General features: G+C 38.6%; 2 protein-coding genes across 3 annotated transcripts; both read left to right on the top strand.

Annotated features, from left to right (window-relative positions):
• The first annotated feature begins 434 nt into the window (after nucleotides 1-434).
• Nucleotides 435-20,287, top strand: LOC307005401 (uncharacterized protein). Of its 2 annotated transcripts, XM_079625527.1 has the most exons (8): nucleotides 490-521; nucleotides 14,442-14,486; nucleotides 16,915-17,130; nucleotides 17,564-17,675; nucleotides 17,766-17,863; nucleotides 18,758-18,880; nucleotides 19,498-20,069; nucleotides 20,155-20,287. In XM_079625527.1, the coding sequence occupies exons 3-7, from the start codon at nucleotides 16,923-16,925 to the stop codon at nucleotides 19,557-19,559; spliced, it is 603 nt and encodes a 200-aa protein (XP_079481653.1). In that variant the 5' UTR covers nucleotides 490-521; nucleotides 14,442-14,486; nucleotides 16,915-16,922; the 3' UTR covers nucleotides 19,560-20,069; nucleotides 20,155-20,287. The 2 variants fall into 2 exon arrangements, with proteins under 2 accessions (XP_079481652.1, XP_079481653.1); XM_079625526.1 differs by having other exon boundaries at nucleotides 435-521; nucleotides 14,442-17,130.
• Nucleotides 20,288-20,424: 137 nt separating this feature from the next.
• Nucleotides 20,425-22,227, top strand: LOC307005402 (uncharacterized protein). Its single transcript, XM_079625528.1, has 3 exons — nucleotides 20,425-20,961; nucleotides 21,089-21,266; nucleotides 21,707-22,227. The coding sequence occupies exons 1-3, from the start codon at nucleotides 20,779-20,781 to the stop codon at nucleotides 21,835-21,837; spliced, it is 492 nt and encodes a 163-aa protein (XP_079481654.1). The 5' UTR covers nucleotides 20,425-20,778; the 3' UTR covers nucleotides 21,838-22,227.
• The last annotated feature ends 5,087 nt before the right edge of the window (nucleotides 22,228-27,314 follow it).

Raw genomic sequence — 27,314 nt, 5'->3', positions numbered from 1 at the left:
TGCTTGTGGATGAAAATGTTTGGATATAAAATAAAGAAAGTAACAACATATTCAAGAGATGACAATTTTGGGATTTCGTAATAAAAAATAAATAATATCGTTAAGGATAAAACGGTGGGTCCCCAGATAGCAAGGTGACATTGATTAAATGTTGAAATTTCATCAGAATCATCATTTTGGTTGAGGTCGAAAATTCAATGCTAAATAATATTGGATCAATGTTGAAAAATCAATGCTAAAATATTATTGGAACAATGTTGAAAATTCAATGTTAAAATAATATTGAATCAATGTTGATAATTCAATGTTTTTCAGTGTTGAAAAGACAAACATTGAATCAATGTTGATTTTTGGTCAGCTTAAATTTCTCCACTGGTTGCCAAGACAATCTTAACATTGGTTGCCAACCGCCAATCAGATCAAAGCACGGCATAACAGATTTCTACACGACATAACAGATTTCAAGCGCGAAAATCAGACAGACAGACGAAGCATTCGGGCAACGACAGAGTGGTTTTTAGGTAAGTTAATCTTAAATCTCAATTTCATTTTGCATGTTTATGTATCTATATTTCTTACAACTTGTTTGCTTTTCCTGGGTGAGTCAGAATGAACTGCAATATGTTAGATTTATTAGTCACATGAACGCGCGCCGTGAACAAACCAACGGCCCGGATTTTCCCTAATAATATATTGAATAAAACCAAACAGTGGGTAAATTGTTAATTTTCATTTTAGGGCGAACTAACCCTTAAGTCAAAAAAGGCGCAATTAGAAGCGATCGAGAGTTCATATAGTTGGGCACGTGAGACGACGGCAAAAATATAAATGTTGTAACGTTAACGTTATTCCATAGCTAGCTAACGTTATTTCTTTTAAAATCCATGATGATAGCGTTTCCACGACTTCCAAAAAGGGGTCAAAATATATAGAAAAAACAGCTGTAATAGGGTCAAAGACGAGACGTCCCTATAATCTGGTCAAATATAATTTACAAAAGTAATTGCAGAGCTGCCAAGTTGGCCGTGAGACACGCATTTGGTTGGTTTCACACGCCACACCATCGATTTCTCACGCTGAAGTGTCAACCCGGTCGGTCAAATGCCTGAAAGATGAGTTTATCTATAGATCTACCTGTTGGGCCACTCGTGATCGACTAGTTATGCCAGACTGATGCCCGCAAATTAGTTACAATCTCCCTGAATCAGACTGTGCTCCAAACCGCGTAGCGCGCGCACGGCGTAGCCCAGAGTGCAGTCTGGACTATGGGGCGGGGTGACACGGGTTGCTCCGCCCACCCCCAATTTAATTGGCTTATTATACAGCAATCTTATTGGCCTAGACGATTCAAGCCTGAGCATGCGCATTCTTTATGGGCATGAATTTACTATTTTTGTGAATGATTTGAAATATTAAATGTTAACTATGTTAATCTTATTATCGGTTTACCATGGTAGTTAAGATCTATTGACTAATGTTTTATTGTTAAGACACAGAATAGACAAAGTTATTGTTTAAAAACGAATGCTTGGTGGCACCTCAGTGTAGGCCTACCTAATAGAGCTGTTTTAGCTACACTTGGCTTCTTCATATTTCCATCAGGGTCGGTGGATCAGCTCAAACTCGGTATTTTACGCAAATTATGATAAATCGCGGTATTAAAGGAAAGACATTGGACAAACCCGAGCGCAAGCAGCTGATTTTTTTAACGAGATTTGTTCTCCAATGCTTGCATTTTTTGCCAAATAAAATGTTTAATGGCAAACTCATGTTTCCTTGTTGTTTACCTGTTAAAAAATAGTTTCAAATATTAACACTGGCATTAGCTATAGCCTAACTATTAAAAAAAACACAGCTGTAAATCTGTGCAATAGGCCTATAGCCTAACAGTAGCCTACTTCAAATAGTTACTTATTAGGGGCCAAGCACTGAAGGTGCGGGCACCTATTGTATCTGTTCCCGTTCTTATTAGGGGCCAAGCACTGAAAGTGCGGAGGCACCTATTGTTTTCGTTCCGGTTCTTATTATTATTATTATTAGGGGCCAAGCACTGAAGGTGCGGGCACCTATTGTATCTGTTCCCGTACCAAAAATAATTCTTCTTCTTCTTCCGCTCTGGGAGTCTATGGCAGCCCATAGAACCGATCGCGGGAAAGTTGTAATGGTTTGACATTCGGATAGAGGACAGTCCCAACATTAAATACACCAATTTTGGTGTGTCTAAGTCATTCCCTCTAGCGCCACCAACTGTCCAAAGTTTCACTCATGTTTATTCTAATAACTTTTGAACCACAAGGGCTAGAAACAAAATTCTTTTTTCCTCTGATTCCTGACCTCGTGACGATTCGATTGCACCCAATGACGTCATTTTGCGCCATGAAAAGTTTTCCGCCATTTTGAATTTTCCGAAAAAGCTACTTTTTCGAACTCCTCCTAGGCCGTTGCTCCAATTTCCATGAAAATTGAATCAGATCATCTACAGACCATGCCGACAAAAAGTTATGGAATTCAAGTTGATTCGCTTAGCAATTTTCGAAAAAACCCACAAACAAATTTTACGTAGCGCTTGCGAAAACAGACGTAAGGCTGTATCTCCGCAACGCTTTGTTGGATTCAGACCAAATTTGCCACATGTCATCACAAGCATGACTTGAGGCTACATGCTGCGTTTCGGCGCAGCGCCACCTACTGGTCCGGAGATATGAAAAATGGCTATTTTTGCTTATAACTTCTGAACAGTTTGCCCAAAAATCATCAAATTGGTCTCGTTAGATTCAGGCCAACATGCTGAGTCGACTGATATCCAATTTTACCATGTCGGCCATTTTGGCTGTCGGCCATTTTGAATTTTGTGCTAAAATGCTGTATTTTAAGAACGCATGAATGGATTGTTACGAAACATGGTATGGGTCATCAGCACGATGCCCTGAAGGAGCGTGAGAAGTTTCGAAACAGCGCCACCTTGTGGTCAAAAGTTATAACAACATTTCCAAAAAGGCTAATAACCTTTGAATACATCTGCCTATTGAAATGCCACTGGTCTCAATAGATTCGCTGGGTCACGCTGAGAACATAGATACCAAGTTTGCCATATTTGGCCGAACTTCCTGTCCGCCATCTTGATTTTCAGTCAAAACCTACTTTGTCGAACTCCTCCTAGACCGTTTGTCCGATTTTCACCAAAATCGAATCGTATCATCTCCACACTGTACCGACAAAAAGTTATGGAATTCGTGTTGATTCGTCAAACCGTTCTCAAATACCGCGCAAACAAATTTTACGTTGTGCTACAGCTACAGATTTAGTGCAAAAGTACTACATCGCCCATAACTCCTAGAGTCCGTTTGTCCTAGACTCAAGTGTCTCACACCACTGTGATCCCTGGCTCAAGGCGGACAAAATGGCTATCTCCAATTTCGATTTAGGCCAGAAAAATGTTCTGCTATGTCGAATTTTGTCCGAAACCTACTTTTGCAAACTAGTCCTAGGTTTTTCACCAGATCGGAACCAAACCAGTCTAGGACATTTCTCTGGACTCTCTAGATCAATAAATATCGAAAAAAAAGTTGAACTTTTGCATTTGGGTGGCTGTAACAGGGTCATTTAGAAAAGGGGCGTGGCAAAATACACTAAAAAGCCTATAAATCCCATATGAAAATTCAGAACTTCACCAAAATTGATGAGCATATGTGTCAGAACATGGTGAGGAAGCATGCAGAGTTTCATGGAGATCGGACCATAGGTGGCGCTGTAACTGGCAAAAAGCCTTCAATCTTATTAGGGGTTCAAGCATGAAATGCTGAAACCCTATTGTAATTAAGGATTCGTAAAACGCATCGTGCAGGCCAAACCGTAAGGCCTAGAGACGTGAAACCTGGCCAGATGGTAGGCCTCAATTTGGGGACAACCTATCAGAGTATGACCCCGAATGGCCCATAGGTGGCGCTACAGCAACCAAAAGTTCAAAATTGATCATAGCTCTTAGACCGTTTGTCCCAGGATCAAGTGCCCCAAATCGTTGGAATCCTTGGCTCAAGGCGGACAAAATGGCCATCTCCGATTTCGATTTAGGCCAGAAAAAATTTCTGCTATGTCGAATTTTGTCCAAAACCTACTTTTGCGAACTAGTCCCTGGTTTTTCGCCCGACCGGAGCCAAACCAGTCTAGGACATTTCTCTGGACTCTCTCGATCAATAGTTTTTGAAAAAAAGTAGAATTTTTGCATTTGGTTGGCTATAACAGGGTCATTTGGAAAATGGGCGGGGCAAAATACAGTCAAAAGCCTATAAATCCTAAACAAAAACTCAGAACATCACGAAAATCGCTGAGCATATGTGTCATGACATGGTGAACAAGCGTGCCGAGTTTCATGCAGATCGGACCATAGGTGGCACTATAAATGGCAAAAAGGTTCCCTTATTATTTAGGGGCCAAGCACTGAAGGTGCGGGCACCTATTGTATCTGTTCCCGTACCAAAAATAATTCTTCTTCTTCTTCCGCTCTGGGAGTCTATGGCAGCCCATAGAACCGATCGCGGGAAAGTTGTAATGGTTTGACATTCGGATAGAGGACAGTCCCAACATTAAATACACCAATTTTGGTGTGTCTAAGTCATTCCCTCTAGCGCCACCAACTGTCCAAAGTTTCACTCATGTTTATTCTAATAACTTTTGAACCACAAGGGCTAGAAACAAAATTCTTTTTTCCTCTGATTCCTGACCTCGTGACGATTCGATTGCACCCAATGACGTCATTTTGCGCCATGAAAAGTTTTCCGCCATTTTGAATTTTCCGAAAAAGCTACTTTTTCGAACTCCTCCTAGGCCGTTGCTCCAATTTCCATGAAAATTGAATCAGATCATCTACAGACCATGCCGACAAAAAGTTATGGAATTCAAGTTGATTCGAATTACCGTTCTCGAATACCGCGCAAATAAATTTTACGTAGCGCTTGCGAAAACAGACGTAAGGCCGTATCTCCACAACGCTTTATCGGATTCAGACCAAATTTGGTACATGTCATCACAAGCATGACCTGAGGCTACATGCTGCGTTTCGGCGCAGCGCCACCTACTGGTCCGGAGATATGAAGAATTTATATTTTTGCTTATAACTTCTGAACGGTTTGTCCAAAAATCACAAAAGTGGTCTCGTTAGATTCAGGGCATCGTGCTGAGTCGACTGATATCCAATTTTCCCATATCGGCCATTTTGGCTGTCGGCCATTTTGAATTATGTGCTAAAATGCTGTATTTTATGAACGCATGAACGTATCGTTACGAAACTCAGTATGGGTCATCAGTACAACGCCCTAAAAGTACTCAAAAATGTATGAGACAGCGCCACCTTTTGGTCAAAAGTTATAATGAAATTTCCAAAAATGCGAATAACTTTTGAATAAATTTGCCTATAGTAATGACACTGATCTCAATAGATTCCTTGGGTTATGCTGAAAACATAGATACCAATTTTGCCATAGTCAATCAAAGTTCCTGTCCGCCATCTTTATTTTCTTTTAAAACCTACTTTTTCGAACTCCTCCTAGACCGAACGTCCGATTTTCACCAAAATCGGATCGTGTCATCTCCAGACTGTGCCGAGTAAAAGTTATGGATTTCGTGTCGATAGACAAAACCGTTTTCGTATACCGCAGTGGCAAAGTTGAGGCATGATGCCAAAATGACTATTCAGGCTTTATATCTGCAATGCCTTGACATATTGACACCAAACTTTGTATGTGTCATTGTCACTTCACTCTGACCACATCACATCAGTTTCGTAACTGCGCCACCTATTGGTCGAAAGTGATAATCATATTTTTAGTTATTGTATGTGATTTTTCAACCATTTTGCCAAAATTCATCTTCAAATGTCTTTAATTGCTCCTTGCTGCAGTGGGTCTCACACTCCCAGCCACTTTGGCATGTCTTGTCGTCTTGCTTGCGCTTGGCCCCGGTGATTGCTGCTTGCAGCTATATTTATTATTATTATTCTGCTTCTTCCGACTGGGCGTCTATGGCAGCCCATAGAACCGTTTCCGGGAAAGTTGTTCCGGTTTGACATTCTGATAGAGGACAGTCCCAACAGTAATTGCACCAATTTTGGTGTCTCTAACTCATTCCCTCTAGCGCCACCACCTGTCCAAAGTTTCACTTATATTATGCTAATAACTTTTAAACCGTAAGGCCTATCAACAAAATAATTTTTTCCTCTGATTCCTGAGCTCATGACGATTCGATTTCATCCTATGACGTCATTTTCCGTCATAAAAATATGGCCGCCATTTTGAATTGTCCAAAAAACCTTCTTTTGCGAACTCGTCCTAGACGGTTTGTCCGATTTGCACCAAAATTGCACCAGATCATCTTCAGGCTGTGGGGACAAAAAGTTATGGAATTCAAGTTGATTCGTCAAACCGTTTTCGATAAACGCGCAAACAAATTTTACGTAGCGCTTGCAAAAACAGACATAAGGCTGTATCTCCGCATCGCTTAATCGTATTCAAACCAAACTTCCTACATGTCATCACAAGCATGACTTGAGGCTACATGCTGCGTTTCGGCGCAGCGCCACCTACTGGTCTGGAGATATGAAAAAAGGCTATTTTTGCTTATAACTTCTGAACGGTTTGTCCAAAAATCACAAAAGTGGTCTCGTTAGATTCAGGGCGTCATGTTGAGTTGACTGATATCCAATTTTTCCATATCGGCCATTTTGGCTGTCGGCCATTTTGAATTATGTGCTAAAATGCTGTATTTTATGAACGCATGAACGTATCGTTACGAAACTCAGTATGGGTCATCAGTACAAAGCCCTAAAGGTACTCAAAAGATTATGAGACAGCGCCACCTTTTGGTCAAAAGTTATAATGAAATTTCCAAAAATGCTAATAACTTTTGAATAAATTTGCCTATAGTAATGACACTGATCTCAATAGATTCCTTGGGTTATGCTGAAATCATAGATACCAATTTTGCCATAGTCAGCCAAACTTCCTGTCCGCCATCTTTATTTTCTTTTAAAACCTACTTTTTCGAACTCCTCCTAGACCGAACGTCCGATTTTCACCAAAATCGGATCGTGTCATCTCCAGACCGTGCCGAGTAAAAGTTATGGATTTCGTGTCGATAGACAAAACCGTTTTTGTATACCGCAGTGGCAAAGTTGAGGCATGATGCCAAAATGACTATTCAGGCTTTATATCTGCAATGCCTTGACAGATCGACACCAAACTTTGTATGTGTCATTGTCACTTCACTCTGACATTATCACATCAGTTTCGTAACTGCGCCACCTATTGGTCGAAAGTGATAATCATATTTTTAGTTAATGTATCAACCATTGTGCCAAAATTCATCTTTAAATGTCTTCAATTGCTCCTTGCTGCAGTGGGTCTCACACTCCCAGCCACTTTGGCATGTCTTGTCGTCTTGCTTGCGCTTGGCCCCGGTGATTGCTGCTTGTTTTCTTTTTCTTTTTCTTTTTCTTCCGACTGGGCGTCTATGGCAGCCTATAGAACCGTTTGCGGGAAACTTATACAAATTGGCACAGTGATAGAGGACAGCCTGAACTATCACCATAGCAAATTTGGAGTCTCCAACTCATTCCCTCTAGCGCCACCAGCTGTCCAAAGTTTCACTCATGTTTATGCTAATAATTTTTGAACCACAAGGGCTAGAAACAAAATTCTTTTTTCCTCTGATTCCTGAGCTCATGACGATTCGACTGCACCCTATGACGTCATTTTCCGTCATAATAGTTTTCCCGCCATTTTGAATTTTCCGAAAAAACTACTTTTTCGAACTCCTCCTAGGCCGTTGCTCCGAATTTCACGAAAATTGAACCAGATCATCTCCAGACCTTGACGACCAAAAGTTATGGAATTCAAGTTGATTCGAATTACCGTTCTCAAATACCGCGCAAATACATTTTACGTAGCGCTTGCGAAAACAGACGTAAGGCCGTATCTCCACAACGCTTTATCAGATTCAGACCAAATTTGGTACATGTCATCACAAGCATGACTTGAGGCTACATGCTGCGTTTCGGCGCAGCGCCACCTACTGGCCCGGAGATATGAATAATTTATGTTTTTGATTATAACTTCTGAACGGTTTGTCCAAAAATCACAAAAGTGGTCTCGTTAGATTCAGGGCGTCGTGTTGAGTTGACTGATATCCAATTTTTCCATATCGGCCATTTTGGCTGTCGGCCATTTTGAATTATGTGCTAAAATGCTGTATTTTATGAACGCATGAACGAATCGTTACGAAACTCAGTATGAGTCATCAGTACAACGCCCTAAAGGTACTCAAAAATTTATGAGACAGCGCCACCTTTTGGTCAAAAGTTATAATGAAATTTCCAAAAATGCTAATAACTTTTGAATAAATTTGCCTATAGTAATGACACTGATCTCAATAGATTCCTTGGGTTATGCTGAAAACATAGATACCAATTTTGCCATAGTCAGCCAAACTTCCGGTCCGCCATATTTATTTTCTTTTAAAACCTACTTTTTCGAACTCCTCCTAGACCGAACGTCCGATTTTCACCAAAATCGGATCGTGTCATCTCCAGACCATGCCGAGTAAAAGTTATGGATTTCGTGTCGATAGACGAAACCGTTTTCATATACCGCATTGGCAAAGTTGAGGCATGATGCCAAAATGACTATTCAGGCTTTAATATATGCAATGCCTTGACATATTGACACCAAACTTTGTAAGTGTCATTGTCACTTCACTCTGACCACATCACATCAGTTTCGTAACTGCGCCACCTATTGGTCGAAAGTGATAATCATATTTTTAGTTATTGTGTGTGATTTTTCAACCATTTTGCCAAAATTCATCTTTAAATGTCTTCAATTGCTCCTTGCTGCAGTTGGTCTCTCACTTCCAGCCACTTTGGCATGTCTTGTCGTCTTGCTTGCGCTTGGCCCCGGTGATTGCTGCTTGCAGCTATATTTCTTCTTCTTTTTTTTCTTTTTCCGACTGGGCGTCTATGGCAGCCTATAGAACCGTTTGCGGGAAACTTATGAAAATTGGCACAGTGATAGAAGACAGCCTGAACTATCACCATAGCAAATTTGGAGTCTCCAACTCATTCCCTCTAGCGCCACCAGCTGTCCAAAGTTTCACTCATGTTTATGCTAATAACTTTTGAACCACAAGGGCTAGAAACAAAATTCTTTTTTCCTCTGATTCCTGAGCTCATAACGATTCGACTGCACACTATGACGTCATTTTCCGTCATAATAATTTTCCCGCCATTTTGAATTTTCCGAAAAACCTACATTTTCGAACTCCTCCTAGGCCGTTGCTCCGAATTTCACGAAAATTGAACCAGATCAACTCCAGACCATGACGACAAAAAGTTATGGAATTCAAGTTGATTCGAATTACCGTTCTCGAATACCGCGCAAATAAATTTTACGTAGCGCTTGCAAAAACAGACGTAAGGCCGTATCTCCACAACGCTTTATCGGATTCAGACCAAATTTGGTACATGTCATCACAAGCATGACCTGAGGCTACATGCTGCGTTTCGGCGCAGCGCCACCTACTGGTCCGGAGATATGAAGAATTTATATTTTTGCTTATAACTTCTGAACGGTTTGTCCAAAAATCACAAAAGTGGTCTCGTTAGATTCAGGGCATCGTGCTGAGTCGACTGATATCCAATTTTCCCATATCGGCCATTTTGGCTGTCGGCCATTTTGAATTATGTGCTAAAATGCTGTATTTTATGAACGCATGAACGTATCGTTACGAAACTCAGTATGGGTCATCAGTACAACGCCCTAAAAGTACTCAAAAATTTATGAGACAGCGCCACCTTTTGGTCAAAAGTTATAATGAAATTTCCAAAAATGCTAATAACTTTTGAATAAATTTGCCTATAGTAATGACACTGATCTCAATAGATTCCTTGGGTTATGCTGAAAACATAGATACCAATTTTGCCATAGTCAATCAAAGTTCCTGTCCGCCATCTTTATTTTCTTTTAAAACCTACTTTTTCAAACTCCTCCTAGACCGAACGTCCGATTTTCACCAAAATCGGATCGTGTCATCTCCAGACTGTGCCGAGTAAAAGTTATGGATTTCGTGTCGATAGACAAAACCGTTTTCGTATACCACAGTGGCAAAGTTGAGGCATGATGCCAAAATGACTATTCAGGCTTTATATCTGCAATGCCTTGACATATTGACACCAAACTTTGTATGTGTCATTGTCACTTCACTCTGACCACATCACATCAGTTTCGTAACTGCGCCACCTATTGGTCGAAAGTGATAATCATATTTTTAGTTATTGTATGTGATTTTTCAACCATTTTGCCAAAATTCATCTTCAAATGTCTTTAATTGCTCCTTGCTGCAGTGGGTCTCACACTCCCAGCCACTTTGGCATGTCTTGTCGTCTTGCTTGCGCTTGGCCCCGGTGATTGCTGCTTGCAGCTATATTTCTTCTTTTTCTTTTTAGGGGCCAAGCACTGAAAGTGCGGAGGCACCTATTGTTTTCGTTCCGGTTCTTATTATTATTATTATTATTATTATTCTGCTTCTTCCGACTGGGCGTCTATGGCAGCCCATAGAAGCGTATGCGGGAAAGTTGTTCCGGTTTGACATTCTGATAGAGGACATTCCCAACAGTAATTGCACCAATTTTGGTGTCTCTAACTCATTCCCTCTAGCGCCACCACCTGTCCAAAGTTTCACTTATATTATGCTAATAACTTTTAAACCGTAAGGCCTATCAACAAAATTATTTTTTCCTCTGATTCCTGAGCTCACGACGATTCGACTGGACCCTATGACGTCATTTTCCGTCATAAAAATATGGCCGCCATTTTGAATTGTCCAAAAAACCTTCTTTTGCGAACTCGTCCTAGACGGTTTGTCCGATTTGCACCAAAATTGCACCAGATCATCTTCAGGCTGTGGGGACAAAAAGTTATGGAATTCAAGTTGATTCGTCAAACCGTTTTCGATAAACGCGCAAACAAATTTTACGTAGCGCTTGCGAAAACAGACATAAGGCTGTATCTCCGCATCGCTTAATCGTATTCAAACCAAACTTCCTACATGTCATCACAAGCATGACTTGAGGCTACATGCTGCGTTTCGGCGCAGCGCCACCTACTGGTCTGGAGATATGAAAAAAGGCTATTTTTGCTTATAACTTCTGAACGGTTTGTCCAAAAATCACAAAAGTGGTCTCGATAGATTCAGGGCGTCATGTTGAGTTGACTGATATCCAATTTTTCCATATCGGCCATTTTGGCTGTCGGCCATTTTGAATTATGTGCTAAAATGCTGTATTTTATGAACGCATGAACGTATCGTTACGAAACTCAGTATGGGTCATCAGTACAAAGCCCTAAAGGTACTCAAAAGATTATGAGACAGCGCCACCTTTTGGTCAAAAGTTATAATGAAATTTCCAAAAATGCTAATAACTTTTGAATAAATTTGCCTATAGTAATGACACTGATCTCAATAGATTCCTTGGGTCATGCTGAAAACATAGATACCAATTTTGCCATAGTCAGCCAAACTTCCTGTCCGCCATCTTTATTTTCTTTTAAAACCTACTTTTTCGAACTCCTCCTAGACCGAACGTCCGATTTTCACCAAAATCGGATCGTGTCATCTCCAGACTGTGCCGAGTAAAAGTTATGGATTTCGTGTCGATAGACAAAACCGTTTTCGTATACCGCAGTGGCAAAGTTGAGGCATGATGCCAAAATGACTATTCAGGCTTTATATCTGCAATGCCTTGACATATTGACACCAAACTTTGTATGTGTCATTGTCACTTCACTCTGACCACATCACATCAGTTTCGTAACTGCGCCACCTATTGGTCGAAAGTGATAATCATATTTTTAGTTATTGTATGTGATTTTTCAACCATTTTGCCAAAATTCATCTTCAAATGTCTTTAATTGCTCCTTGCTGCAGTGGGTCTCACACTCCCAGCCACTTTGGCATGTCTTGTCGTCTTGCTTGCGCTTGGCCCCGGTGATTGCTGCTTGCAGCTATATTTCTTTTTCTTTTTCTTCCGACTGGGCGTCTATGGCAGCCTATAGAACCGTTTGCGGGAAACTTATGAAAATTGGCACAGTGATAGAGGACAGCCTGAACTATCACCATAGTAAATTTGGAGTCTCCAACTCATTCCCTCTAGCGCCACCAGCTGTCCAAAGTTTTACTCATGTTTATGCTAATAACTTTTGAACCACAAGGGCTAGAAACAAAATTCTTTTTTCCTCTGATTCCTGAGCTCATGACGATTCGACTGCACCCTATGACGTCATTTTCCGTCATAATAGTTTTCCCGCCATTTTGAATTTTCCGAAAAACCTACTTTTTCGAACTCCTCCTAGACCGTTGCTCCGAATTTCACGAAAAATTAACCAGATCATCTCCAGACCTTGACGACCAAAAGTTATGGAATTCAAGTTGATTCGAATTACCGTTCTCGAATACCGCGCAAATAAATTTTACGTAGCGCTTGCGTAAACAGACGTGAGGCCGTATCTCCACAACGCTTTATCGGATTCAGACCAAATTTGGTACATGTCATCACAAGCATGACCTGAGGCTACATGCTGCGTTTCGGCGCAGCGCCACCTACTGGTCCGGAGATATGAAGAATTTATGTTTTTGCTTATAACTTCTGAATGGTTTGTCCAAAAATCACAAAAGTGGTCTCGTTAGATTCAGGGCGTCATACTGAGTTGACTGATATACAATTTTCCCATATCGGCCATTTTGGCTGTCGGCCATTTTGAATTATGTGCTAAAATGCTGTATTTTATGAATGCATGAACGTATCGTTGCGAAACTCAGTATGGGTCATCAGTACAACGCCCTAAAGGTACTCAAAAATGTATGAGACAGCGCCACCTTTTGGTCAAAAGTTATAATGAAATTTCCAAAAATGCTAATAACTTTTGAATAAATTTGCCTATAGTAATGACACTGATCTCAATAGATTCCTTGGGTTATGCTGAAAACATAGATACCAATTTTGCCATAGTCAGCCAAACTTCCTGTCCGCCATCTTTATTTTCTTTTAAAACCTACTTTTTCGAACTCCTCCTAGACCGAACGTCCGATTTTCACCAAAATCGGATCGTGTCATCTCCAGACCGTGCCGAGTAAAAGTTATGGATTTCGTGTCGATAGACAAAACCGTTTTCGTATACCGCAGTGTCAAAGTTGAGGCATGATGCCAAAATGACTATTCAGGCTTTATATCTGCAATGCCTTGACATATTGACACCAAAACTTTGTATGTGTCATTGTCACTTCACTCTGACCACATCACATCAGTTTCGTAACTGCGCCACCTATTGGTCGAAAGTGATAATCATATTTTTAGTTATTGTATGTGATTTTTCAACCATTTTGCCAAAATTCATCTTCAAATGTCTTTAATTGCTCCTTGCTGCAGTTTGTCTCACACTTTCAGCCATGTAGGCATATCTCGTCGTCTGCTTTTGCGCTTGGCCCCGTAATGGCTGCTTGCAGCTATATTTTATACCTACTTTTATTGAAGTTATACTTATACTTAAATTGAGGACATAAATAATAATATTTGCTATAGATCGACATAATAATATTTGTTTTAGTCACTTTTTTTCCACTTTTCAGCACTGCAGGTTTTTAAATTCCCATTGTACGCAAAAAAAAAAAAAAACAATGGCCAGGGCTTGTATTATTTGGTAGCCTATTATTGTCTTATTTGTCACTTTCGGAACTGTGTCTTACTGAAATACAGTGAATTATCATCATCTAGTGTAAAATCCCGAGTTTGTTTTTATTCACCAATCCTAATGGAAAAATTAAGAAGCATAAATAAATTAATGATGTAAAATTACGGAGCCCTGCATGACATTCGGAAAATATTGTCTACTATCTCAGCCTAATCGGCTATCTCTCATTGCAATGCTAGTAATTTAATGCAGTCATGATCATTGCTCACTTAAAGTAGCATTGACTTATCTGCTGGGTAAATTAATAAATATAATTTAGCTAAATCTAAAACATTGTATCATTTATATCAGCAACATATTTCTTTATATCGCCCAGCTCTAAAACTACTCAATATTAAAGCTTGTAGGCCTATATTACTTTTATTTTGTTAAGTATTTAAATAACCAGGGGACTTTTGTCCCGAAAATGCAGTTTGTACGATGTAATACAGGGGTTTCACTACACGTCATCAATCATATCAGTGTATGACATCAAAGTACAGAAAGTACAGTACACCCGTGACCCGTCTGCTAAATCACTCTTGCTGTACTTTGATGTCATACATCCGTCTGAATTTAACTATTTGCTTCAAAAAATGATTCACTGTTTCGAAGTGTTCAAAACAGTCATGTGTATTTTTTTAATGATCTTTTTTTTGTCTCTTACAGTGTTCCAAAGCTGATTTCTCTTCTAGACTCCAGGTTCTCTTTGTAGTAAGCCTGCCATTTTTTTACTAAACAACGCACCATTGCAGAACAATGTCCTCTCGTTGGTCTAAAAGGCGACACTTGAGAAGAATAGTACAGTCAACAGAGTCTGACATTTTGCGGGAGTTTCAGGAGACTGTCCGACAGAAACAAGATGTTGTTGAAGATCCTATTGTGAGCGAGCAGTCTGTTTTGGTTGCCGAGGAGTCTGGTTATGTACGTGATAACTCAGAGTTGGCTGGTCCCGTTTCTGATGAGTTTGCTGGTCCCGTTTCTGATGAGTTTGCTGGTCCTGTTTCTGATGAGTTTGCTGGTCCTGTTTCTGATGAGTTTGCTGGTCCTGTTTCTGATGAGTTTGCTGGTCCTGTTTCTGATGAGTTTGCTGGTCCTGTTTCTGATGAGTTTGTTGAAATACCACTGGTTGGCACTGGTTTAGATTCATTTCTAGTTGACAGTCTTCACAATTCAGCAGCTAGTGAGTCAGATGACTGCGAAACTGAAGGCAATGATAGTACTCCAACAGATGATTTTCTCTTACGGAGTTTGAGATATTGGGCCACAACTTTCTCTGTGTCACTTGTTTCACTTACAGCACTTCTGAGTATTCTGAGGGTTTTTCACCCCCAAATCCCAAAAGATGCAAGGACAGTCCTTAGGAGTCAAGTTGATGTGCCTACTACCAAAATGGAGGGAGGAGAATACTACCACTTTGGCTTGGCAAAGGGACTGCTGTCCCGTTTGAAATGTTTGACCTTGCCAGCAAATTTGCATTCATTAAAGCTTCAATTCAATATTGACGGGCTTCCTCTTTTTAGAAGCTCCAAGGTTCAGTTTTGGCCAATTCTAGCTTTAATCAATTGTGATTACAGTATGTCCCCGTTTATTGTTGGTCTGTTTTGTGGAATTAGCAAGCCAAAAAGTGTGTTTGAATACTTAAGCACTTTTGTTAAAGATTTGACACACTTGCTGACTAATGGCATAATGTACAACGGTAGAAAGTTTCAAGTCATTGTCTCTTCATTTGTGTGTGATGCCCCTGCTCGTGCATTTGTCAAGAATACTAAGGCTCACAATGGTTATGCTGGGTGTGACAAATGCTGCCAAGTAGGGGAGTGGAAAAACAAGATGACATACCCTGAAACAAATTCAAAGCCACGAACTGATGAAGACTTTGATGCAATGCTTGATGATGAACATCACTTAAGACAGAAGCTTTCTCCTTTAAGTGGCATTGTAAAAATGGTCTCAATGTTCCCATTAGACTATATGCACCTTTGCTGTTTAGGTGTCACCAGGAAGCTACTGTATATATGGACAAGAGGGCGTTCACTGGCCACACGATTATCTACTCAAAGCATAAATGAAATTTCGACAAAACTTATGATGCTCCGTTCCTACACACCTGCCGAATTTAACCGTAAGCCCAGGTCTCTGACAGAGATTGATCGATGGAAAGCCACTGAGCTTCGCTCATTCATGTTGTATACAGGGCCCATTGTACTCAGAGACAGCATTCCAAGTGAGCTGTATGATAATTTCATGTTGTTTTCCGTTGGGATGTGTTTTCTTCTCTCTCCTGGCACATCTGATGCCATGGTTGACTTGTCTCATAAAATGCTTGTCTCCTTTGTGAACCATTTTGGAGAGCTTTATGGCAGGAATGAAATTGTGTTCACCATACACCAAGTAATACACCTTGCAAATGAGTACAGGCGTTTTGGGCCTCTGGATAATGTGTCTGGTTTTCCTTTTGAGAATTATCTAGGACAGGTCAAGCATATGTTACGTAAGCCACATTTACCATTGCAGCAAGTTGTAAAAAGAATATCTGAAATCCCATGTGTGCACATCCCAGTCCCATTCAAAGAGTGCATTTTACATAGCCTACATTTTGATGGCCCATTGCCTCCTCAGTTTAGCTTAGCTGAACAATACAAAAAAGTTACCACATATAAATTTACATTATCCACACAGGAAGGAGATAACTGCATACAGGTCGGAGATGCAATTGCTCTTGTTAAAAATATAGTTAAGGTGGAAGAACAGATATTTGTACTGTATCAAAATTTCAAACATCAGGAGTCATACTTTTCATATCCCTGCATGTCGTCATTCATAGGGTGTTACAAGGTCTGGCAGATGCATGACAATCTTGGTGTTAGCAGACGGGCATACATCCAAAATAAATGTGTCCTCTATCCTGATAAACATGGCTTCATTGCAATGCCTATGCTTCATATGAAGTGAGGTAGAGGTTTACTGTTGCTTTCCTGTTGGTAATACCCTGTTATTTTGTCTTTTATAGTGTTAAATTTAATATGGTAAATTTACAATCATGGACATTTTTATTTTAACAAACCATACAGTACATCGAGTACAGTACATTCTTATATTTTATCTTTTCCATTTACCATCTTTGCTTTCTTTTCTCAAGGTATCAAAATGGAAACCAAGCAGCAATGGTGCCTTGTTCAATTTAAAAATGGTGGCACTGAAATAGTTCCCCACAACTGGCTTCATGGTGACAAATTATCATGGCCACCATTCTCCACCAAAGAGAGATCAAAAATTCATGCTGCAGTTAAAAATTACCTCCAGCCAGGTGACGGATGGATTTTGTATGAGCCAGTGAGACATTTAATTAGTCGTGGTAAGTAAACAACTGTTGAAGCAGAATTTCAGCAGGATAGTTTACCTAAAATTGTCATTAATTGCTCACCCGCATGTAATAATAATAATAATAATAATACATTTTATTTATGATGCACTTTACATTTCCATGAAATCTAATTCCAAACCCATACGATTTTTGTTCATCTTTGTTTTCATTCAACTTTTACACAAGTTGACACAGTTCCCTAGCACTACAGAATTATTCCAATATAACAATAGACCTATATACATTCAACAAGCCAACATAAATACCAAACAAAGATAAATATAAAAAAAACTATTTTCAGGTAGGTCTAACTGTACTTGTAGTAGTAGTAGTAGTAGTAGTAGAAGCAGGAATTAAAGGGGTACAGTTTGAAGGTCCCCCCCCCCCCAACTTTATCTTAAGGGTGTCTTTTAAATGCTTTCAGATACTTATGACGAAGCCCAAAGAAGCCTGAAAAGATATATAAAAGACAACTGTGACACAACTGATATTCAGTCAGACGAGGAGTTCGATGGTCGACAAAGACGAAAGTCGAAGTAATGTTATTTAAATGGACAAATAATATAGAAAGTGATCAAATTGTATTTATGATTCTGCCCATCATGCTGTCTGATTCTTTGTTTCAGACCAAACCCTATATATAGTCAGGATGTTGACTCAGAGGAGGAAGGCACTGAGGTTAAAAGGAAGAAGTTTGCTCACGCTCCAAGAATTGAGATACCAGGTATCCTGATTCCTGTTTGTTTATTTATTTATTTATGGTTATGTAGTCTGTATATTCAGATCCACTTACCCTGCAATATAGGAAGTTTGAAAATGCTGCACCATGGTGTAACATGATTGATTGAAAATTCTGGGTGTCTCGTGTATTTATAAAATCAGTAGAGCTGCAGTAGAGAGATTTATTTTTTAGTCAACTAGTAGTCGTTCATTTAAGCCATTGGTTGACTAATTGCATGTTTATATCTTTATATTTATTTGAGGTATGGATGATAGGCGAACGTTTGGATTTCTTGCCCCGAAACTGTCATTACCACAAAGAACCGTCATTAACGATATGTCACTCACAGGCTGCGTGATTTCGCCACAAGCAGGGTTTTTTTCTGTAACTAACCGACTAATACAATTTTGGTCGGCTAAGCCACTTCTAGTCAACTATTAGGGGACAACCCTAAAAATCACCCACACTTAATGTAATGTGTGGCCAAGCAAGTCTAAAAATCATAAATACTTTTTCAGCATTTTAATGATGATATTATGTTTTTCCTTCTAAACAAGTCTGATGTTAATCAGGGACTATTTACTATACAGTGTCTGTCCCAGGCTTTAGTTGGCACCAATAATTAACTCCTTCCTCTACAGCAGGACCTGGAATTGTTGGTGCAAGCAGTGGGAGGGGGAAATCCTTAAGAAACAGTAGGCTACCTATTGTAACTTCAGGATGAGATTGTTTCATACTAATGTGTCCTGCGTACATTAAAATAACACTTCCATTTGTGCTTGTTTATTTTAAGGCAAAACAAGTAAAGTAAATAGTCAAGCAAAAATCTTGACTGCCTTGACTAAATGAATAAATTAATTATAGCATTTTGTGATTTTTCACTGTGATGACTCTTAGTTCAGGGACTCTCTGCTGCTGGTGCCCAATGTGGCCCTCTTCATTCTGAGGTGAAAGCTGCCCTCAGCCTGGAGAAAGATGTGCATCACCATGAGCCCAGTGTTCATCAACTTTTACCCACTGGTACATTACTGATATCTAAAACGATGAACTTGATTTAAAAGGAGTACTACTACTAAAGTGGATAGTATACTACTTAGTGTTGTCACTGTACCAAAATTTCAGTATTCGGTACCAATACCAGTGAAAATCCATGGTTAATTTAGATTGAATTTAGATATATTAAAGTGTATATCACTGTTAAAAAATATGGAAATTGTAGTATTAAAAACACTTTACAATAAGATTCTATTTGTTAGATAACATTAGATAAAAAGTGCATATGGTCTTTATGTAAAACATTATAGATCACCATCTATTTAGTAACCCATTTTGGGCTCCTTTACCAAGATGTGGAGTGCTACATTATATGTAAGCATCCTGAATTTTTTAGAAAATGGCTAGCCACTGACTTTTTTGTATGTGAATAAGGGGTGGAACTACTAGGGGTGTAACGATACGCTCACAATCCCAAGTCTCAACCCAATCGCATGCCTGATATGGTTTCTGCTATTTTGCTTGTACAGCACTGTTGTTTTTAAATGTGCGTGTGTTATATATAAATGTGTCTTGACTAAACAAATATTAAGCAATATTGCTAATAAATACCTTGTGTCACTTAACATATCTCCTTTCAGCAGATGAGCAAGTTGATTGCTGGCCCTTCAATGAGATGCAACAAAATGGAAGAAATTGTATGTAGCACTGTAGTCAACTCGCCTTAATTAATATTGAGCTTTATACAATACAGATTGTAGCTTTACAGGGATTAACAAGAAATGTAATTGTTCAGCTTTTACAAAAGTACTGGTATTGTTATTTTTATCAACTCTGTGCTTCTTTTCAGCAGCACCTTCACACAGCATAGGAGATTACTATAGTATGTATAATGGTAACTATTTGCAAAAACAGTGTTGAATGCAGATACATAAGCAGCATATTGTAGAACCATTATTTGTTGTTGTATTTAGACCCACTATATGAAAACCAGAGTGCCTTTGGTAAGTTAAAAAGAACATCTACAGACTTTTGAGATCATTTTGCCTGTATCTGTCTATTATGGATTAGTTACTTTTATATGACTGTTTTATTACTTTTGTATTACCAAAATTACAATGTTTGGTTCAAAACCTAATGCCTATGTTTTTCCCTCATCATTTTTCCCTTATTGTAGGCCCATCAGAGGGACATTTCCCAAGTCCGCTCACATATGGTAAGAATTAATTTGTCAATTGGTACCTGCGACAGGTGTTGAATATTCGTATTCATTTTATTTTTTGTTTGTTTTTTAATTATAGGTCAGAGAATGGAATCTCCTGATCCAAGGCAGATAATTAAAGGCAAGTAATTAAGGAATGTAGTGTACTAAATGTATATCTTAAAGCCTCTTAAAGTTAATACAATCTTAGATTTTGTAAGCGGATCCTGTTGCAAAAGACAGCATATGCTGGCTAGGTATGTTTTGAAGCATGGGAGCTGGTTTAGGCTGGTAAAGTGCTGGTCCTAAGCAACTAGCTCTAGCTCATGGCCAGCTCAAACCAGCTCCCATGCTTCAAAACATACCTATCCAGCATATGCTGTCTTTTGCAACAGGATCCATTTACAAAATCTAAGATTGTATTAACTTTAAGAGGCTTTAGTAAGTTCCTATATATATGCTGTTTATTTATTTAACAGGGGAAGAAAGTATTATTTTAATTTGTATTTTATTTATTAAACTGCAACGGTACAAAGATATTTTAGATATCTCACTAATTAAAACACCTGATTCGACATTCTGGGTGGGGGGCCTGAGTACTGGAGTTAAGAAAAACTGACTACTAAGAGTTATGAAAAATTAAGGCTGTGTATCATAGCAGTTGTTGACATATTGTGCTTTTAAAAAAAACTGCTTTCCCTTTCAAGACATTGCAAAGTCTAAAATGGCAGAAACACTGGCAGAGCTAGTGTCTGAAGTTAAATCCCTCCGTCTAGAGGTCCAGGGTTTCCTGAGACGGCAACTGCCAATATCTTCTCCACTACCTCTTTCACTCCCTCTTAAAGACTTGACTGAGTTAGAAGCAGCTGAGCAGATTCTTCAAAGTGAAGATGCCAGACATGCGATGGTAAGGAAGTTTTTTTCATTCAACACATATCTACCATGCACATTTTAAAAAAATGTTTTCTAACAGGAAATTTTGTTTTTGTAACCTATCCATGTTCTATGCAAATATTTTCCTGACACCTTACTAGGTTGGCCGTTTTGCTGTAGTGGGAGGAGCATCAGTGGATGCACGCATCAGGAGGATGCTGGCCTGTAGTGTAACTAACGAGCTGGCCTCTCAGATGAACTGGGCTGGAAAGAAAATAAAAAATGAGCAAAAAAGGAAAACTGCTTTTAAAGACACTAAAGTCAAGAGTTGCATGTTTGGTAAGTCAGGGCCCCAGTGGGTCATTAAAAGTCTTAATTTCAGTTTTTTTTATCAAATTAAATTGGCTATTGAATTCTGCTAATTATGTTTTAAGGCCTAAAATTTAAGACCTCTTAATGTTAAAGCTTTTGTTATACCATTTTGAGATATTTTAGACTTTATATGACTTTATAATTTGCAAAAGGGGATCTACTTCTCTTCCTTTACTTTTTTCACAAACTATTTCAATCTTCAACTTGCTTTTCCATTTAGTCCTCCTGTGTGTCTGCAGGTGCTTTAAAGCGAAATGTCTAAAAATCATTAAATAGTCTTGATTTTGAATTCAGCGTGTTTTAACTTAAACTTTATATAAAATTTAAAGTTTCACTTAATTTTGTAGTACATTTGTAATTTATAATTAGTCACATTTACAAATATTTTCTAATTTTGTTTTGTCTAGATGCCTTACAACAGCAAGCAAAAGCAGAGAAAAAGGAGGCCTCAGAGTTTATTTTTTCTGTTTCAGTACAAAAATGGCTCCGTTACGCCCCTGAACGGCTTGGGGGTATTGCTCGTGGTGGAAACCCCTGAGTTCATTACGGTATGGTATTCTACCCAAGCGTAGAGGTAAGTGCATTTGCCTAGCATTTGCCTATTAGAGCTGTCCCTTCTCTATCTACTTTCAATTCTTTTAAAAACCTACCTATTTTATTTAGTATATTGATTATTTTCTTTGGTTGGTTTTATTAATTTATATCTGAGTTCTGATTTCTGTTTTGGTTCTCCTGTTTTATAGAACTCTTAGTTATGTTGCTCTTATTTTTGTTTTATTTTATAATGCATGTTATATCTTTTTTTATATATATAATGCATGTTATATCTTGTTTTATTTGTTAATGCATACTATATCTTTGTTCTTCTTTGTTCAACTATATGTTGTTCTTCTGTAAAGCACTTTGGTCTGTTGTAAATGTGCTACATAAATAAAATTGAACTTGAACTATTTATCAGAGTAATGTTTCATTCTTTCTTACCGTAGACCTCCGCTGTTTTTTGTCTTTGTCACCACGAAATTACACTTTTTTCTGAATGTGATATTTCCTGTTCAGTTTTGGGGGCATAAATAAATACATTTGCTTGTAAACTAAAGGATGTAGTTTACTTTGAATGACATTTTGATTAAAAAACATATTTAATTGCAACCCTGTCTGAAAGGAGTCATAGTCCAAAAATATTCAAGCATATTACAAGCCAAACTAGCATAGAATATTGCTGTACATAAAGCAATATTGATTTTATATTGTTTCTATGTTGATTCAATGTTAAATAAGCGATTTAATTATGGTTGAAATAATATTGATTTTATGACCATATTGATTGATTTTTCATCGTTGAAATAACATTATTTCAGGGTGCAAACCTGATGAAAAATCAATGTTAAATTAAAACATTGATTCAATGATCTTTTGGTTAATGCATTAACATTGATTCAATGTAGATTCAATGTTGGTCTGCTATCTGGGTCACATAAGTAGGGTTAAATATAAGAACTTAAATCAACCCTGAATGTATTCTCAAAATAAATGGGCAGCAGTTTCTTTAAAAAGACCATAAAATGAGCAAGTTTAATCAATATCAGATAGATGAATTAAACGTGTCGTTCAAATCTTTTAAGTTGTTGCACTTGTGATAACAAGATTTGCGGAAACGAGTCAGACGTCCCATCAGTAATTAAGACGAGGACAGAGTGTGGGGGCTCCCAAGATGGCAGCGTTGTAGGAGGACGTGTGCTTGTCGCTCTGCGAGCAATTTCGAAGGGTTTGTGATATTACTGCCATTTTTTAAAAATAATTTGATGACAGAACCTTGAGAAAAAAAACCCAAACATATAGCAAGTCATAATAATTGTAGGCTACCACGAATGCCCAAGTCTAAAAAGAAAAAGAGGAACTGGTTAAAGAAAGAGCAAAATTTAACGATTTCTCAACACGTGTCGCTAAACATGGAAGATAACCAGTCTCAAGAGTCGGTAGCCCAGAATCCTTTGAGTGGAGACGAAATGTGCTGGTATGAAGCCACCCCAGAGCCATTGTCAGACACCGATTCATTTCCCATTTTGGCGGTGGAGACACCAGAGAAGCCTGCCAAGAAAAGGAATCGTGAATCTCAATCAGGTGGGCGAAACTGGGAGACGGCTAATGCTGAACTCATGGAGGCGATACGAGCCATGACCAGCAAGCAGGATGAAGCACTCCGAGCCATGACCAGCAAGCAGGATGAAGCACTCCGAGCCATGACCAGCAAGCAGGATAAAACACTCCGGAGAATCTCTGCTATAGGCATAACTACTGAAGCTACTTCCAAACCGGTTGAGGAGCTGACAACAACTGTCAAACAGCTGTCTCTGGATGTTCAACAACACAAGCAAACACTGGAGGAAATGAAAGTTGCCAATATAAAGCTCCAAGAAGAAAATAAGCACCTGAGAGTAGCTGTTGCTGAGGGTCAACGCTACAGCAGAAGGTGGTCGCTTAAGATACACGGCGTAAGGGAGTCAAGAGATGAAGACATCAGAGGCAAGATAATCGACATCCTTGGGAAAATGGCACCAAAGCTTCGGGAAGACTTGAAACAAGGCATTGACATCGTCCATCGCGTGGGGAAACTGAGAGATGACGGCGCTGCGAGATCAACTATAGTTTTGTTTGCCTTGCGTCGCCTTCGTGATGCCGTCTGGAAAGAAGCTAAAAACTCTCAGTATTTGCAAGAGAATCGTCTCAGGATTACCGAAGCTCTTTCTCCGGAGGACAGAGCGGCTCGGGAGAAGCTCTGGCCTTTGATAAAGAAGGCGCGTGATGAAGGGAAAAAGGCCTCATTCCGTGGTGCTTCGGCTGTCATCAATGGAAAAGTTATTGACTGTCCGGAATAGCCTCGTTGGCTGAGCATCTTCTTTTACCAAAGGTATTAAGGTACACATAAGCCCACTGTTCATGTGGCTTTTGTGGAAAATAACTTCAATGGTCTATTTTGTTCTGGAGATTTAATACAATGTATGTAGCCAGGCTACCTTGTCGTTTAACAGATTTTTACTTTGTTTATATATATTTTTTCATACAAGGTCTCCTTGTTGGACTTAAAATTAGTTCATGTTAGTTTAATTTACTATAAGTGCAGTCGTCTCGAACGTTCTTCATTCTAAGTTGACGGCTATTTATTTGTACAACAGGGTTCTTGCTATCTTAAGGCAGGTTATCATCACCTTCTTGTAAGGTCTTTGCATACTTTTTGCGTTCAATAGCACTTTCAGGTAATTTCTGTTCTATATCTCTGTTCCTTTATGGACTTTTTGTTTAAACGTCTTAACGTCTTGTCTTTAAATGTGAGAGGTATTCGGGACTTAACAAAAAGGAAAGCATTGTTTTTATTTTGTAAAAGGTCTGAAGCTGACTTGATTTTATTACAGGAAACACACTCTTGTGACTCTGATTCAGGGTTCTGGAAAACTCAATGGGGTAATATTGCTCACTTTAGTCATGGTTCTAACCATTCTGCTGGTGTTTCAATCCTTGTGCATGGTTTCAAGGGGGATATTTTGGAAGTTGTGCCCTCTAGTGACGGAAGATGGATAACAATAATAGTTAAGCAGGACAATATAGTTTTCATAGTTTGCAATGTATATGGATTTAATTCACACTTTGACAACAAAAACTTATTCAATACCATTACTGGCCAGCTAAGGGATTTAAAAGGAAAATACATAAATGCCTTCATAATTCTTTCGGGGGATTTTAATGAATGTCCTGACGAAATAGAAAAGATAGATACCCACCTAGAGCGGCTCGCTCCTCCCAGGGAAGCGATTTAATCTCTTCTCTGTGCTCAGACCTATCCTTGACTGATGCTTGGCGTTTTTTTAACCCAGACATCCAAGATTTCACCTGGAGTAATAGAAGTCTGACTCTGAAGTCGAGAATTGATTTATTTTTAGTTTCTTCTTCTTCTCTTCAATTTGTTAATGAGGTTAAACATGTTTATGCACCCCTTTCGGACCACAAATTAATTATTTTGAAACTAGGCTCCATTGACCCGCAATCGGGCATGAGAGGTTATTGGAAGTTTAACAATACTCTTTTGAGTGACGTCTCCTTTAATGATTCTGTTAAGCTTCTTGCGAAAGAGATCTTCGAGATTGACATTAATAATGAACATAAGAAAAAGTGGGAGTACTTCAAGTATAAAATTAGACAATTGGCTATAAAAAGATCTAAGGAAATAAAGAAAGAAAAATATAATTCAGAACATGTCTTGATGAATAAATTAACTCAATTAATGTCAAAAGGAAACATTAACCCAGAAGAAGAAATTGAGCTAAAAGCCATCCAAATTCAGATAGACCAAATATATACAGAAATGGCAAAGGGGGCATTTATTAGATCAAGGGCTAAGTGGCTGGAAGAGGGCGAAAAAAACACCAATTATTTTTTTGCTTTAGAAAAAAGGAATGCTAAAAGAAATTCTGTAACTGAGCTCTACATTGATGGCACCCTTTCTAAGGATCTTACTCACATTTCTAAATTTGTTAGCTCGTTTTATGGTAATTTATATCAATCTAATTTTAACAGAGAAGAAAGTGTAAGTTTTTTTGAAAAAATTCAGCACAGTATCCCTATTATTAGTGAAGATTATAAAGCATCTTGTGACGCTGATCTCTCTTTAAATGAGATTAAAAATGCTTTGTTTTCTATGAAGAAAGGAAAATCTCCCGGGATAGATGGGCTAGGAGCTTATTCAACTCCCTTTCATGCACATGTATAGGGAGTGTATTGATCAAGGGGAAATGACCACAACAATGAAGCAAGGCATTATCTCCTTGATCCCGAAACCTGGTAAAGACCCTCACCTAATTGATAATTGGCGTCCAATCACATTATTAACTATAGATTATAAAATTCTGGCCTCTGTATATGCAAATAGATTAAAATCTGATTTAAATTCAATAATTGCAGAAACTCAAACGGGTTTCATGAAAAACCGCCACATTAGCAATAACATAAGACTTGTTTTAGACTTGCTTGACTATGCTGACAATATTGATTCTGACGCCTTCGTTTTGTTTCTTGATTTTTACAAAGCGTTCGACACAATCGAACACCCTTTTTTAATACAAGCCATCAAGGCATTTGGTTTTGGAAACCCTTTCGTCGACATCGTCAGCATGTTCTACAAAGATATAAATAGTTCTGTTATAATTAATCAAAATACTTCTCCACGATTTCAGATTAATAGGGGGGTCAGGCAGGGGTGCAACATTTCTCCCTTTTTATTTATCTTAGTAACCGAACTACTAGCTATACACTTAGTAAAGGACGTACATTTTGGAGGAATAAAGATTTTTGGAAAAGAAATAAAGATCTCGCAGCTGGCAGACGACACTACCATTTTTTTGAACAACAAGGACCAGTTGAGCATTGTCTTTGAACTGGTGGAGAAATTCTCTTCTGCGTCTGGTTTAAGGCTTAATCGATCCAAGTGTAAGCTGTTGCCACTTCATTGTTGTAGTGACTCTGCTGTTGATAACATTCCAGTTGAACAGATTGTAAAATATTTAGGTATACATGTATGTAAAAATATTATAGTTAGACAGAATTTAAATTTCTCGAATAGGATACAGAAAACCAAATTAATATTCAACTGCTGGCTACAAAGAGACCTGTCCGTCTTAGGTAGAGTATTACTCTCCAAGGCAGAAGGTCTTTCTCGCTTTGTTTACCCTTCCTTGTCTCTTTTTGTAAAGGACTCAATTGCTAATCAAGTCAACAAGACTTTTTTAGATTTCATTTGGAAGAACAAGTCTCATAGGCTTAAAAAGAATGTTCTCTCTAACCCTAAAGAAAAGGGAGGTCTAGAGATTTTGGATTTTATAGATGTGGTCAACACTTTCAAAATTAATTGGTTAAAAAGGTGCATTCGAAATCCTGATTCTATTTTTTTCTTTATTCCAAACTTTATTTTTAATAAGCTGGGTGGGCTCTCATTTCTTCTAAAGTGTAATTTTCTACCAAATAAAT

The sequence above is a fragment of the Phoxinus phoxinus genome (genome assembly GCF_949152265.1).
Source record: "Phoxinus phoxinus genome assembly, chromosome: 10".
In the NCBI taxonomy this organism is placed as follows: domain Eukaryota; kingdom Metazoa; phylum Chordata; class Actinopteri; order Cypriniformes; family Leuciscidae; genus Phoxinus; species Phoxinus phoxinus.
The sequence above is the reverse complement of the archived record's forward strand: the minus strand, read 5'-3'. Positions and strand labels throughout refer to the sequence as shown.

Excerpts from the sequence above, each read along its gene's own strand:
- LOC307005402 (XM_079625528.1), top strand. The coding sequence starts at position 20,779 with ATGGCAGAAACACTGGCAGAGCTAGTGTCTGAAGTTAAATCCCTCCGT. Across the intron at positions 20,962-21,088 it reads AAGATGCCAGACATGCGATG|GTTGGCCGTTTTGCTGTAGT; the intron begins GTAAGGAAGTTT and ends ACACCTTACTAG. Across the intron at positions 21,267-21,706 it reads AGTCAAGAGTTGCATGTTTG|ATGCCTTACAACAGCAAGCA; the intron begins GTAAGTCAGGGC and ends TGTTTTGTCTAG.
- LOC307005401 (XM_079625526.1), top strand. The coding sequence starts at position 16,923 with ATGGAAACCAAGCAGCAATGGTGCCTTGTTCAATTTAAAAATGGTGGC. Across the intron at positions 17,676-17,765 it reads CGACAAAGACGAAAGTCGAA|ACCAAACCCTATATATAGTC; the intron begins GTAATGTTATTT and ends TCTTTGTTTCAG. Across the intron at positions 18,881-19,497 it reads TCATCAACTTTTACCCACTG|ATGAGCAAGTTGATTGCTGG; the intron begins GTACATTACTGA and ends TCCTTTCAGCAG.